The sequence below is a fragment of the Lepisosteus platostomus genome, chromosome 10 (assembly GCF_059453375.1).
Source record: "Lepisosteus platostomus isolate fLepPlt1 chromosome 10, fLepPlt1.hap1, whole genome shotgun sequence".
Classification (NCBI taxonomy): Eukaryota; Metazoa; Chordata; class Actinopteri; order Semionotiformes; family Lepisosteidae; genus Lepisosteus; species Lepisosteus platostomus.
Window position 1 is genome coordinate 20,746,207 of NC_142620.1, and position 14,689 is coordinate 20,760,895.

The 14,689-nt window shown below is 44.4% G+C and overlaps 1 protein-coding gene across 2 annotated transcripts in view; it reads right to left on the reverse strand.

The window, feature by feature from the left end:
* Positions 1-13,603, reverse strand: part of cdan1 (codanin 1) — a 28,619-nt gene extending 15,016 nt beyond the window's left edge. Inside the window, exons 1-13 of one of the 2 annotated variants that reach the window (XM_088648741.1) lie at positions 13,100-13,603; positions 10,106-10,728; positions 9,360-9,560; positions 7,626-7,816; positions 6,827-6,937; positions 6,543-6,621; positions 5,361-5,481; positions 4,838-4,947; positions 3,795-3,884; positions 2,954-3,029; positions 998-1,203; positions 384-504; positions 23-166 (exon numbers count right to left, since the gene is read on the reverse strand). In XM_088648741.1, the coding sequence (XP_088504867.1) occupies positions 23-166; positions 384-504; positions 998-1,203; positions 2,954-3,029; positions 3,795-3,884; positions 4,838-4,947; positions 5,361-5,481; positions 6,543-6,621; positions 6,827-6,937; positions 7,626-7,816; positions 9,360-9,560; positions 10,106-10,728; positions 13,100-13,177 (2,151 nt within the window). In that variant the 5' untranslated portion in view covers positions 13,178-13,603. Of the gene's footprint in view, positions 1-22; positions 167-383; positions 505-997; positions 1,204-2,953; positions 3,030-3,794; positions 3,885-4,837; positions 4,948-5,360; positions 5,482-6,542; positions 6,622-6,826; positions 6,938-7,625; positions 7,817-9,359; positions 9,561-10,105; positions 10,732-13,099 lie in introns of both variants that reach the window. The other variant, XM_088648740.1, reaches the window with a different exon arrangement.
* Positions 13,604-14,689: the final 1,086 nt, after the last annotated feature.

Here is a 14,689-nt window from a genome sequence, read left to right on the forward strand (position 1 = left end):
AGAACTGGCACTGGTAGAATACCTTGTTGCGAATGGCCACAGCTGACTCCTGAATTTCTCTGGATGGTGTCTCTGCGGTTTGATACGGCAGGAAAGTGATGAAGCCCAGAAATTTGGCCAACAGACGGGTAGTCATCAGCACTGAAGTGAAGCGAAGCTTCTCATTCTGGCAGAGAAAAAATAAAGGCCAGGGTGCTGATCCATGCATCATATAGCCACTTTTTACTGATGAGGCTAAAGGTGTGTCTCCAGTAAATTAAAATAAACTATTAGTGATGAATCAAGAAAAAGCAAATCCTAGCTGCTTTAATCTTCCTGAAGACTCAATCTATGCCCTATGATCAGCAGACCACCTCCCATCTAAAGTGTTCCCCAGTCCTCACCTGCTGCTCCATGTCTCCCTCCCCTTCATCCTTGGCACAGCCAGGCCCCAGGATAGCAATAGAGTCCAGCTCCAGAATCTGTTGGCAAAGGCTGTCTGTCAAGTGCTGGTTCAGCTGGCAGCTGCAGAGGAAAACAGAACCAGGGTGCTGAGGCTTAGTGGCTTCTGCTCAGAACAAAGACCTGCAGCTGCACTTTGGTAGATCTGTAGTGTAGACAGGACACTACAGTGTCTCATTCGTGCCCTTAGTGCAGCAGAAAGCCTGCAATTACAGCCTAAGAGCAGAGGGAAAGCAAAAATAATATTTTAAAAATAACACCACCAAACTAGAATGATGGGTAAAAACGGTTTTAAAGCAAGTGTCCAAAAACATGAAGAGTTAAAAATGAAGAGGTGGGTAAAGAACATTTCTAAACATAAGTGGCTCATTTGTCTGACCTACACCATGAGTTGGATGTGAAGTAATACTGTAAGAAGGAAGAATGGACCTGAAGGAAACTTTCCCTTTTTGTTGTTGCAGAGCATTTTCACCTGCGTTGTCTGTGTAGCCTCTAAGAGTCCTAAAGTTCTTGAGTGCTGAGTTCTGCTGAAACAGAAAAGCTGTGCATGCCCTACCTGCTTGCAGCCTGCAAGAAATCCCTGAAGAATTCCTGATGCCCAGGGAATGAAGGTGGAGGGCAGGGTCCCATGATGCTCTGCGGCTGGATAAGGCGTTCCTGAAGTCTCTTCAGGCGGCTCAGGTTGTCTGCACCCAGCATCCCCAGCAGGTCTGCGTCCGGGGCCTCGTCACCAGCCCCAGGAAGGTGAGGACCTTTACACATCTACAGGGAGAAGAGAGAAGAGCCATGTCGCTCCAGCACAACTAAAGCAATAAGAGAACCTGCTGCTAACTACTGATGAGTAGAGATGCGCGGTAAAAATTGGTATACCGGTAGACCGCAGTTCTTTAGTCACGTGGTATGTTTTAGACTGTACTGGTCCGCTCGGTCATTTCCAGCAATTTCCATCAGCGGTTTTATTTTTCAGATTTTAAGAAAGATTTTCTACTGTTTACATTCCTAAAATCAAATTTGATTCAAAGAACAAAATCACGCTAAAATAATATCAGCCAATTGGTTCAGGACGACCTTGACTTTCATCGATACGGGCATTCCCAATCAAACAAAATGGCGGAGTATGAGATCGTCAAAACCACAAGGGCCAAAACTGACATATGAAAGGATTTTGGGCTGAAAAAACATAAATCTAGATTTGAGGAAGATATCAAAGTTTGTTGTCACTGTGACATGACAATCAAATGTACCACTGGCGGCACGCCACAGCAATGTTTTAAGCAAGTATTGAGGATTCTTTGAAGTTTTAGATGAAATAGCCAAGAGCAATCGAACATGCTAAACATGTTTCATAAGATTGTGAATGTCAACTTTACTCACTGTAAAGAACATTTTTTACAACTTACAAGCACCTGTCATATTGTGAATTTTACATTAAATTAACCTCTAATACCTTGTGAAAAAAGATTTAATCATTTAATGATGGGTATAAATCTGCATGTTGTTCTGTTACACTCTTCAGTGTTATTTCTAGTTCTTTGGTTCCAATAAAACAACAAAACAACAATTTCCATTACTTTATTTTGCATAAAACTCAATATGCTTTACTAATCATTAAATCAAACAATGACAGAGTCTCCATATAAAAACATGCAAAATAGTTTGCGGTATACTGTGGTACATGCATGTGTACGATGGTAAGCCGCGGGATGTTTTCCAGAGGCAGTACCCAACCCTACTGCTGGGTGATCAATTGGCATAGTTACAGGTACAGAGAAGAAGAAAACACCTTCCATTAAACATCACGTCTTACTGTCTGTGATAAAGTGATGTGTGGAACTATAAGGCTGTAAAGAAGACTTAACAAATTAAAGGTCAGTTAAAACATTCTGCTTCTGATGAATTACGCTACAATGATATGAAACCACCGTCGCATAATTCAAAAGAAAAGGGAAATTATAAAGAATGTGATTCCTTAAAGTTGTAAAGTCAGATTTCTTTTTTACCTATTAAAAGCATCTCCTCATAATTCAATAGGCACAGCACAGTCATATACAGTCATGATATCCATGAGTTCCTGCTTCTCTCATCGCCATTACCTTCTTTCACACGTATTTAACAGGCAATGAATTAAAGAGATCCCAGTAACATGTAGGACTTGCCTAACACTGGACAATACTGGCATAAAGATAACAGGATTCTAGTTCCTGCAAGCTGTTGTAAAGATGATACCATCTTCTCCAAAACCACTGATAAGCCTCTGCAACATTCTTACTAACAAAGCATTCATTTACAGCAGTTTTCTCCTAGCACTACATGCAGTGGTGCACTGAACAACTTTCAAGTGTTGAAAAGTGCAATTATTACTGCATGTTGTATATACACCTAGCAAAAATGTATGTGGTGCTGTTGCCTGTTCATTATCACTGCCTGGAGGACCACACCAATACATTTGCCACACAAAGCACAAACATGTTCTCCTCAAACGCCACCAGGTCTGGGCCCTGATCCTACCCACCTGGAGGAGCTGCTTCTGGAAGAGTCTGGCGAAATGGCTGTGGTTCCCAGCAGCAGTCAGCTGACTAACCATAGCCCTGCAGGAGACACACATACAGAGAGCACGGTAGAGCTAATCTGGAGGAAGAAAGGCTGGCATTTGCCATCTTTGATGGGTATTTTCTTCCCCCACAAGGAACAAAAAGTCTTGACCCACATGAGCAGCTGCAGGGACCTTCATTGTACTGAAAACTTCTTAATAAACAGTGCAATGCAAAATTGCAATGCATTAGAATTGGAATATAGCCTTTTGGACTGCATTGGAAGTGCATTTAAAACCGAGAACAGGAGACACTTCTTTATGTGCACAGGGGTGGGAGTATGGAACAAGCCACCCAGCCATGTTGTTGAAGCCACTATCCTGGCTTCTTTCAAGAAAACAGCTGGATGAGATTCTTCAATTAACAAATTGGTTTGATGGGCAAAATGACCTCTTCTTTATGTGTCATCTTAATTAAAGGAAGACAAAAATCAACCATTCTGACACTTGATATAACAGGTTTTGTTTACTTTTATTTAGATCTGTATAGTCATAAAAAATAAGGTTACAAAATGAGGAGGCCATTCCATCAAGCAAAATACACTATTATTTTGTTACATTTTTATTCAGTGTGAGCTGAAAAGTGCCATACTTTCTTGTGAATTATCTGACTTACTGAATAATAAGAAAATATCAAACTAAAACTAACAGACTTGTAGAACTGGGAGACAGAGGGAAATTCCTACATCACAATTTTGATTAGTGATCAATCAATAAGCATGTCTTCACCTCACATGTTTTGAATTATTTCTGGAGTTCTTACCTGATTCTGTTTCCCAGCACTCGGTCAAATTCCCACTCTGGTTCCTTGTGATAATCTTCCCACTCTCTCAGCAACTCATAGAAAATATCCCTGAACACAACAAGTCACAGCTGATAATCATGACCACACACTGAATATCCACGGTGTATACAGAACAGCCTCTCAAACAGGTTCAAAAACAACATTCAATACATTCTCCATCATCTATAGTGTTATACAGGGGCAGGGGGTAGAGAGAGGCTCAATCGCTAGATTCGTCTCACAATCTTAGTTTGTTGCATGTCTAATTTCAAAGTTGCTCTTAACAACTTTCAGCTCGGTTTCATCTCACTCTGCTTCTTTTTAACACAAGACCCCCATCAGTCAGAACATATCACAAATAAGCAAATTTGCGAATGTTACATTCGTGGACATAACGACCCTACTCTACTACAACTAGTGTGGTTAGTCAAAGACTGCTAGTTAAAACATTGTTTAAAAGAGGATTTGCAAGTGCACTGGTACATTATAGCTATCGAATTCCAGTAAAATATAACCAAATCCAATTCAGACACTGTAGGGAATACTAACCAGCTTATCAGACCTGTAATGTACAAAACAAATATGTGATTTACAACAATGTTTTTCATTAAATGGGAACTGGGTTTGTACTTACACTAAAATCAACAGTTTCGATTTCACCAAAATCTCAGATTTAGGTTGATGTAAGTATTGACTTAATCAGCTGCATGCTTTATCACTGTGAAGTTTGATACATTTTTAACAGCTATGGATAATATTCAAACAGGTGGAACAAGTTTGCTGGAGGGCTCTTAGCCTACTCTTCTGTTGCAGGCATAACAGCATTCTGAAAGCCATCCCATCAGGGCTGAGCCCTAAACAAACACAGCCTTGACATGCTAATCCATTCACAACTAACTCTGTGATAACTCTGACATCGCACCCAGCTGAGGCAGCACCATCGAGGTCACTTGTGTCCCCAAGAATGAATCCACACTTCTGTTGACACTAGATTTCCATCCAGTCCACTCCTGCCCCCCTACCTCTGTTTCTTGAAGATATGGAAGGCCCTTTCGTTGGGAAAATTGGAGCGGTTGTCAGTGTCAGGCTGGAAGGAGACTGACAGAATGACAGGCAGCAGAGTGGGGGACACCTGCATGAGAACATGAGAGCATAAGAAAGGTTATGAACACGAAGAGGCCATTAAGCACATAGAGCCCATTAGGTACTGTAGTTAGTGGCTCATTAAACTGAACATTCAACCATTGCTTGAAAGAAGCCAGGTTATCAGCTTCAACAACATGGCTGGGTAGCTTGTTCCACACACCCCCCCCCCCACAATCTTTTGTGTCAAGGCGTGGTTTTTAATGCCCTTTTACAAGGCCTCCACTCCTGATGTTCTGTTATCTCATGTGCAGTGCAATGCTGCATCCGTCAGACCCTGCACAGTGCACAAAAGTACAAGACAACCCACTACTGCAGTGCTCTCGGTTTCCACCTCAGAGCCACTCTTGTGTTACTGAAGCTGCTCTCCAGAGCCCCCGATGGAATGACCAGCCCACCCACCTTGGCAGTGCTGTTCTCATGGGCATCCATCAGCCGGTCCCGCAGGGCGGGCGAGAACAAGGCCACCCTCTCGTTCTCCGCCAGCAGTCGCAGTGTGTCATGATCCAGGTGCGACACCAGCCTGCAGCACATAGCACACAGCCAGCCAGTCACTTAACCCTCTCGTGTCTTCAACAAGACCGGCGGACAAGAACGGTCACATGGTTCAACGTGAGGTCCCAACTTCTTTATGTTTTCCACACGCTTTGTATTCTTGGTTTTGGAAGTTTCTTGAATTATACTGTCAAATGATGTATTTATGTATTGTCAAGTGTTTTGTGATGACTACTTTCAAAGGCACTGTATAAAATAAAAGTTCATTATTTCAAAAGCCGAGTTCTGTTGTTGAATCTGAATTGGATTTGGTTATAGTTTACTGGAATTGGGTAGCTATTATGTACCAGTGCACTTGCAAATCCTCTTTTAAACAATGTTTTAACTAGCAGTCTTTGACTAACCACACTAGTTGAAGTAGAGTAGGGTCTCAATGTCTATGAATGCAACATTCGCAAATTTTCTTTGATGATTTGTTCTGGCTGATTGGGTCTTGTGTTTAAGAGTAGCAGAGTGAGATGAAACAGAGCTGAAAGTTGTTAAAAGCAACTTTCAAATTAGATATGCAACAGACTAAGATCGTGAGATGAAACTAGCGATTGAGCCTCTCTCTACTCCCTGCCCCTGTATAACACTATAGATGAAGGAAAATGTATTCAATCTTGTTTTTGAACCTGTTTGAGAAGCTTTTTTGGTGTACACAGTGGATATTCAGAGCGTGAACATGATTATCACTTGAGACCTGTTGTGTTCAGGGATATTTTCCATGAGCTGCTGAGAGCGTGGGAGGATTATCACAAGGAACCTTCATTATTTCAAAAGTTGAGTTCTGTTGTTGAGTCAACAGGTGGAAATCCCTGATTTTTTGTGAATAGTCTATATTCCATTATTACACAGAAAATTTCCTAAGTCATTTAAACATTTAATTACTTTGTGGCATTTGTAACAGTTTCTGCTTAAGATCTGTTTTCCCCAGGCAGACAAGACAGAGATTTCCTGACTTAGGAAAGGAGCTCAGTCACTAATTTAACCTCCACCTTGTCTCTGATTATCCCTTACACTTGTCCCACGTGTCCCAGGAAGGCTTACTCAAACTGATTTTCCAAGACTCTGACGGCGAAGAAGACACAGTTGTGCAGAGTCCCAAGGTAGTGCCTATCCAGCACATCTGAAAAGAATACGAGAATTGGATTGAAAGGCAGTCATCATTGCCGATTCAATCTAAGCCTGAAATAGAAAAACAGCCTTGCAGTTCCCCTTTAAATCAAAGGACATGAGAATGAGAAAAGAAGTGGATTTAACCGACTACAGTCCTGCTACAGGCTGCAACGAGGGAAAAAACACAGAGCTCGTGGGAGAAACGGAGCGCTCACCATTGGATTCACCCAGGGACAGCTTCCCTTCCTTGGCAGGGAGAGGCGCTCGAGACGTCAGCAGCTGTAGCACGAAGAAAAGCTCCAGGATCACACTGGGCACCAGGTTCTCTGCACAGAAAAGCACAGCGTGTCCAGGCCTGCAAGAACTCCAGCCACTGGGCTGAGGCTCGTTTCCACTCATCCGGGCTGGACAATTCAACTCCAGGGGAAGCAGCCGCACGTTTCCTTACAAATTAATTCATTCATGTACAAATTCCCCTGATCCTTGATCCGAACAGTGTTTCAAAATTATCACAGAAAACTGCTGAAATACCCGCTTTTACAAACTTAAGAATGGCAAAACAGACAAGAAACCGAGGCCTTGTAGTCTCTTGCCAACACAAAATCATTTTTTTAAAGCAACTTTAGAAGTTTAGTCAATTGATTACAGATACGGTGATGCACAGCATCAATATATCTCATAGGTGTTTTTGTAGTTAAAAAAGTTCAATAACACTGGCAAATATACCTATTACGTATGGTGCAATTTAAAAATGCCAATGTTTAAAATACAGCCCAAGACAGTAACTCAATGTGAATAAGTAATTAAGACTATTTTGCAGGTTCCTTGTAGTGTAAGGAGGTATACCTACTGGCTGGGAAACTGCTAACATCACTAGAAACGGCACAGATCCAGGGTAGTTCCGATTTCGACTGTAAGTGCTGGGTTGTAAAGGACTTCTATTCATACAAAGGTAAGAAAACTGCACAAGGCCCCCATGTCCCCCCAACTCCGCAGACCCTCCCAGCCTCATACCAGCGACACAGGTGCAGTATAGCTGAGCCAGCAGGTCCAGCTCACTGGAGAAGGTCACTTTGCTGAGGTCAGCACAAGAGGCCAGGGGGTCGGCCTGCACGTGAGAACTTGCTCTGCTCCCGGGCTTAGTGGGGGTACAAGGATCCAGGACAGGGGAGGCAGGGGAGAAATTCTGCTGAGCCAGTTTGGACCTGGAGAGAAGTGGAGGGAGACAAGAGAGAAAGAGTAGATTATAGGAGTTAGCCATACAGTGAAAATAACATCTTGTTTTACCACGTCGAGACAGAATTAAAGTTAACAAGACAGCATAAGAGGTCAATTATCCCACAGAAATTCTACGTTACCGTCTGCATCGGGCCCCACAATGAAGTAATTACTGGTTTGTATCAGAGCCATATTGGCTCAGTATTGTGCTCTTTGACAAGTCGACTTGCCTGAATGTTAGACCTGTATTTCAACTGGCACTAAACTAAAACGTGCACAGTTACGACCACCTAAACTGAAAAGTTTCAATGCAACCACGGCTTCAATGAAACAAGAAAATATTTTTCCACAACATCTTTTTTAGAAAAGGTCAGCCTTTTCTCTCAAAAGAAATGGAAGATTATCTAGTATGGGTTTTTCAAAAGTTTGCCTATTTTTACCCTGTGTTCTTTTATGTGATCAATAAGTAAAATCCACAAGAAAATTAGACAGTGTGTAAAAGACACAGTGCTGATGCCACACACTTAGACCGTGTCCCAGTAGGCACACTTGCAGTCTTGCCCCCTTCATATGCGCATTCTCGCTCAAGTCTGCAAGGGCTAAGGGTGTCCCAATTGTACATTTGTGTTTCACGAGGGTGCTCACAAGCACCCCCCAATGCACCCTTCCCTTAAGTCCGAGCAGACTCTGCTGAAGAAAAATAACATTGTAGCCTATCAAAGCAGAGAGAAGTTGCCATGGAGAACAAAATATTAAAGCGTTAGTAAAATCTATCTTTTTTACAGCTTTAAAAACTTGTAATACTTTATGGAAAAACAAAATTTCATAGGCTACTTTAGATTCATGCTGTATGTATTCTTGGCACATGGTTTTGACATAAAGTTTTTATTTTGTCACCTCATTTCAACTGATGAATATTAATTTACCTGTGGTGTATTTTGTACATGGAATATTTAATAGTACAAAGCTTTTTGACGTACTGCCAAGTTTACCTTATGTAGTTTACTTTGAATGAACGTGGATGAACACGTTATGTTCCACGTACTGTCATTTTTGTACCGGGACAGATGACATGAAATGCATTTAGTGGTACAAAGAATAAACAGCGGTATCGAGCCCACTCAACATGAATGAGCATGATGTGCAAGTTCAGACGAGATGAAATTCAATTTCAGCAAACTATGGGCAGAGAATGAAAAATTATTTGAAACTGCACTTGGCTGAGGTTAGCTACTGGAAAAGAAGCATCAACAACAGACAGCACTTGGCCCCTGAGCTGTGTACCCAGAGAGTGCTGTCACGCGGGTGTGTCCCATTACCCTTTTTATAACGACGCCCCCTCGAATACTTGCGCACAATTGTGCTACGTCACAGAAGTGCTGAACCTTAGGGTTCAGTACGGGAATTGGGACATGGCATTACTCGTCATTAGGCTGCTCTCATTTATCTCAACTCAAAGAAGAAAATCTCCAAACCACTTGTCTGTGACCATTCTCTCCACTCTGGGAGCCTGACGGTCCATCACTGTACCTCTCTCTGCGCAGCAGCTCCCTCTCTTCCTGCAGCGCATTTGGGGTACCCCTCTGTGGAGCGGCCCCGGGGGATTCTGGGATAGAAGGCGGGCTGGGCGGCTTGCTGACAGGTGTGGAAGTGAAGCAGTTCTTTGGCTTGGAAAGCGGGCGCTCTTGGCTCACTGGCGTCGGGTTGATCCGGCGAGATGGCTTTGTCCGTCTGTGAGGGGGCGGACAGGCGACAAGGAAGCACAATCATTCTCTCAACCAATCATTAAGGGGACAGATGGTCCCGCTACGTAAAACGGTCTTCTCATGTCACTTTCCACAAGCTCCTACGCGTTCTGCTGTGTAACGCTTGCCCAGCGTCGTAACTTGTCATTTCAACCAATTACTAAACCTGTAAAGCTAACAATGTCTTAAAAACTGAGATCAAGTGTGTCAGCGAGCACTTCTCGGAGCTACTGAATATTGGGATTATGTAGGAATAGGACTCAAATTAGCCACTTTACAGCAAGTTTTAAACAAAAACATACACAGTAGTGCATATCTGTGAAATTCTCCACAGACCCTGAAACGACCTGAGACTTGATTATTAACACAGTAGCTCTCATTAAAAAACTCTCAGTCTTGCATCCTGAAAGCTTTCCTACATCTACAAAACCGGAGACCAGAAAGATGACCGCTTACATTTATCAGTCAGTCGCTTGGGAATTTAAAGAGATTGTCCTGGGAAGCCGATCTAAACGCACAGAAGAGACTCACACAGGGGAGGCAGGAGAGGCACCGACAGGAGGGAAGTCCTCCAGGTTGTTGAGGTTGAGCTGGGGAGAGACAGGAGGCTCGGCCTTACTGCCGCCACTCTTCCTGCCAGCCCCGCCCACCGGGCTATCCCAGCGGCCCTGTTCCTCGCTCTGGCCCCGCCCCGCCGGGCGCCCCGCCCCCCCGCTCCTCCTGCGCCCGCGGCGCTGCGCGGGCTGCTGCTCCGGCGGCGACAGCAGGAAGTCTCCCAGACTGGCGCGCTGGGCAGACCGCCTCTCGGGCGCGGAGGGGCGCGGGGCGGGGCTCCACCCCGAACTGAAGGATGGGCTGCTCAGGGCACTGATCCCACTCAGGGAGTGGGCTCCCGGAGGGTCCTGCTCCGCGGGGCTGCCGCAGGGGGGTGGGGAGAACAGCTGCACCCGGGACGCTCCCTTCGAGGGCCCCCTGCAGCCCCGCCGCTCGCCGAGGAAGCCGGGAGTCCGGGTGCCCTGCGGGCCGGGCGTCTTGGCTGGCGTGGAGGGACCATTGGCCAGGACGTGGCAGGCCTGCTCCCGCAGGAAGTTCAGAAGAAACGGCACAAAGTCCTTCCGCTGAATCCCGATGCTCACCAAAGCTTCTGCCCCATTCTTCTGCCAGGACAAAAGACAAGAGGTCTCAGATGTTCCACCAGCATCTTTACAAAAGACGGCAGCTTGCGCTCTTGCCGTGACCATTCAGAATATTTAATGATAGCTGTGAGCTCTTGCCAATCACTGGCACTGGGTGGCAACGTCACCCAGCGTTGAGTCAACCAGCACAGGCTCTTCTCAACATGAAATGATTCAAATCTGCTTTTCGTCTTCATTTCTACAATTTGTAAAAGAGCCTAGTGCTCCTCTCGCCTAAAATGGATCTTATTTCAAGTCTCGCAGCTCTCAAGTGGAAACGGCTGCCTTATGATTTGGCAGTGAAATATAACCTGGTAACTGCACACGAGCGCACAAAATATATCCCAGAACAATTGAACTGCACAATTTTTGTAAAAAAGTTTTTTTTGTGTATGTGTGCTTTTTGTTGCCGTTCTCATGTGTAACACATCAAGTAGATCTGGCATTGATAGTTACAGATGATGACAAACACTCACAGAATGCCCAGTCATGAAGAGTAGGTTAGCATTGTATCTTATCACACATCCCCAGACAGCGGGGAACTCTGAGCACACACTGTTGTTGGATCATGAACACCAAGAACAGCTGTAATGGTGTGCAATATAGGGCAGAATGGTGGCATAGTGATTATCATCACTGCCTTGCAGCTCTGAGGCCCTGGGTTCAATTCCTGAGGTGCTAAATGCACAGAGTTTGTATGGTTCTCCCAGTGTTTGTGTGGGTTTCCTCCCCCAGTCCAAAGACATACTGGTAGCTATTGGATTCTGGGAAACCTGAATCTGGTATAAGTGTGTACTGTGTACGTGTCTCTTTGTGTGCTCCACTGCAACCCCTTTTAATTGGATAAAGCAATCAGAATGTGGATGTATGGTGTGCTATATAGTTCTACGTGGGGTGTTAATGCACTGTGGACAAGAGAAAGGACAGCTAAGACAGCTTCCCTATTTCCACAGTGCTTGGTCATTAGTGGCACCAGAAGGGCTCTCACTTGAGCTTAAGAAACCCCTAAAAGAGGGATCCCAGTGATTACCAGTCTTACAGGTGACTATAAACCATCTGTATTTAATGATATACAGAGCATACTGACTGTTGTTCCAAATGATTTCTAGACTACTGAATTTATCAAGTCACATTTGACCACTCACAGCTCAGGCAGACTCCTGTCCTCAAAGGTGATCTTGCACAGTGTAGCACATTGGGGGCACTTCTCTTTTATGAGCTGCTGTCTTTCGATCATCTCCCAACACCACGTGCTTCTCGTTTCATGCCTATTACTAGATTTTGCATAACCGATATGCTGACCTAACTTAATGGCGAGATATGTCTGCTGCAAGGCAGTACAATTTCATAAAATATAATTTGCAGGTTAAACATGATTTGTGCAATCCAATGCACAAATCTGCATTGCACAATATCGATTATATGGATCTACAGAAGTGAACCAAACACTGAGGACTCTTCAATTTAGGCTGTTTCTGAGGGATGTCGAATGTGTTATGTCGGACATGTAAGTGCAGAAACTGTCACCCTGCTACAGTGAGGACAACACTGCTGCCACACGGATTTGAGGCTGGGCTGCCTGTCCATGAGGAGTCTGCATGCTCTCTCCAGGTGCCAAGGACAGACATGCAGGCTGCCTGGCTACTCTGATTAACCCTTTGCAGACCAGGGTGTTGCTGCCATGACCACCAGCACTTGAGCTTGAAGGGGTGAATGGCCTCTTTACTGCAACCATTTCTGTTACAGATGTATGTTGATATATGCAGTTATTTAGACCAACTTTCCTCTAAGAACAGGAAAACAGGTTTTGTCTGCTCTACTGACATCACAGTAGCATATAAAAACGGAACCTGAACCTGTCAGCAATATACTTGTACACAGCATTTAGGTGGAGGCTTTCGGCTACTAAGCGGATTACAAACAAGGAACCCTCTTACAAAGATTCTGAACAAGATCTAAGTTTAAAAAAAAGCCCGCTACACAAGTGACAAGAGGGTAAACTAAAGTTTCTCCACGCTTAAGAATAAAAGCGTCAGGCAAAGGCGACCGGAAAAACTCCGCGTCATACTCATGTTGCCATCCGCCAATCATTCTCATTATGTGCTGACTGGCTCCAGGTCCGGGTGTTCATGCCCTGCACAGCTGAACCGCGCCATCCTGTTTGCAATGTGAACATTCACAACTTCTGCTTTGTCTTCCATGCCCGGGCCCAATGTTGCTGTGTAGTGCTCGCTACAGCTGATACTGCAAATCCCAACCCACAAGCACAAGTATAGCCTTTGCAATCAGCATCTTTGCATAGCGGTTTGCTGCCTCCTCTTCCCCTAAATCGCCGGCCACCGTTTCTGACCTGCTCGTTACTGATCCACCGCACGGCCTGACTCGCCTCCACCTTCCTCTGCAGCACGGATTCCAAAACAGCCGCCATTCCGCACTGAGCACGCGCAGCACGACGGGAGCGCGCCTCGGTGCTGCAGACGCACGCAGTGCGCAGCCGAGAGGTGCACGGTTAGTGAAGAAAATAGTTTCATTTACTGTATGGCTTTATAAGATGCTAGCCGAGGATGTTTTGTTCAGCTAAGCACGGAAATTAAATGCGGTGCGATGAAAGTTACACGCTTCGCCTCTTCTGTTAATTCAGCAGTTTTAGCATTATTTCCAGAATCTAAATATTTCAGATTAATGATAGTTTTGAGTATACACCGGCATTAATACAGGCTTCCGTTAAATAACACAATGTGGTAGTCCAAAGTGCTCGCGTAGGGTCTGAAAAAATGAAAATATAATTTATTTGTATAGTATATGCATGCTCTGCAGTTCTGACTCGCAGCATTTCAATCCCCACGACACGGTAGGGGCAAATCCACTCACTGTGCCTCACAGCAGCGTAGAAGAACAGATTATTCACTGCTAATGTACACAAAACACTCCTGAACGACACATCAATACCCAAACAAACATTACATAGCTTTATGTCATGAAATAATCCGGTCCTAGTACGTCTTCGTTCCACAGCTCCCCCGTGCGGCGGATACAATCATAAATAAATGTTGCAAGACCTTTAACAAAGATGAACAAAGGTATTCCGTACAACTCCGTGAATTTTCCAACCTTTAAAAACAGCACAATGACTACCGATGCATTGTCTATATATCTGCCAAAACCCACCCCATGCGATAGTACGACTTTGGCCAAACCTGTCATTGATCAGCAAGTCATCAGCTGGGCAGAAGAAAAAATAACTGTTTGTATCTAGGAAGCTTTTCTACAAAGAGTGGAGGTCTTTATTTTCATATTCTGAAAAACAATAAAAGTATCATACTGTATATGTCTCGGGTGTGTTTGTACAGTGTGCATGCCTGAAAATGTTTAAACAAATTATATCCCTCAAACATAAATGCTGTCAAATTACACTGGAGATGTGCAGTATTATGGGTGTTTATGATGATGAGGTGGTTAGCATTGCTGTCTTGCACCACCTGGGCCCTGGGTTGGGTTCAGTTCTTGACCTGGGGTGCTGTCTGCATGGAGTTTTTATGTTGTCTTTCCATAGGTTTCCTCCCACAGTCCAAAGACATACAAGTAGCTTAATTGGCTCCTGGGAAAAGTGGCCCAGGTGCGAGTGTGTGTGCCTTGTGCCTGCTGCTTGCCAGGATAGGCTCTGGCCACCCTGTCACCCTGAATTGGAAGAAGGGGTTAGAAGATGGATGAGTGCATGTTATTTGGCAAGGTTTGAAAGGAACCTGCACACTGCAATACATCTAAATGGAATAAAGTCCTCTGATATGTCTGCAATGACATGAGACAACAGGCTTCATCCAACAAGGTAGAGGTGGGTGTTATACAGTAAATTTCCCATCCAACACATTCAATGGCTGCTCACCCAGTGCCAGTTTCCCCACCCCAGCACGAGCTCCTGCAGGACTTGTAGAGCATTTGT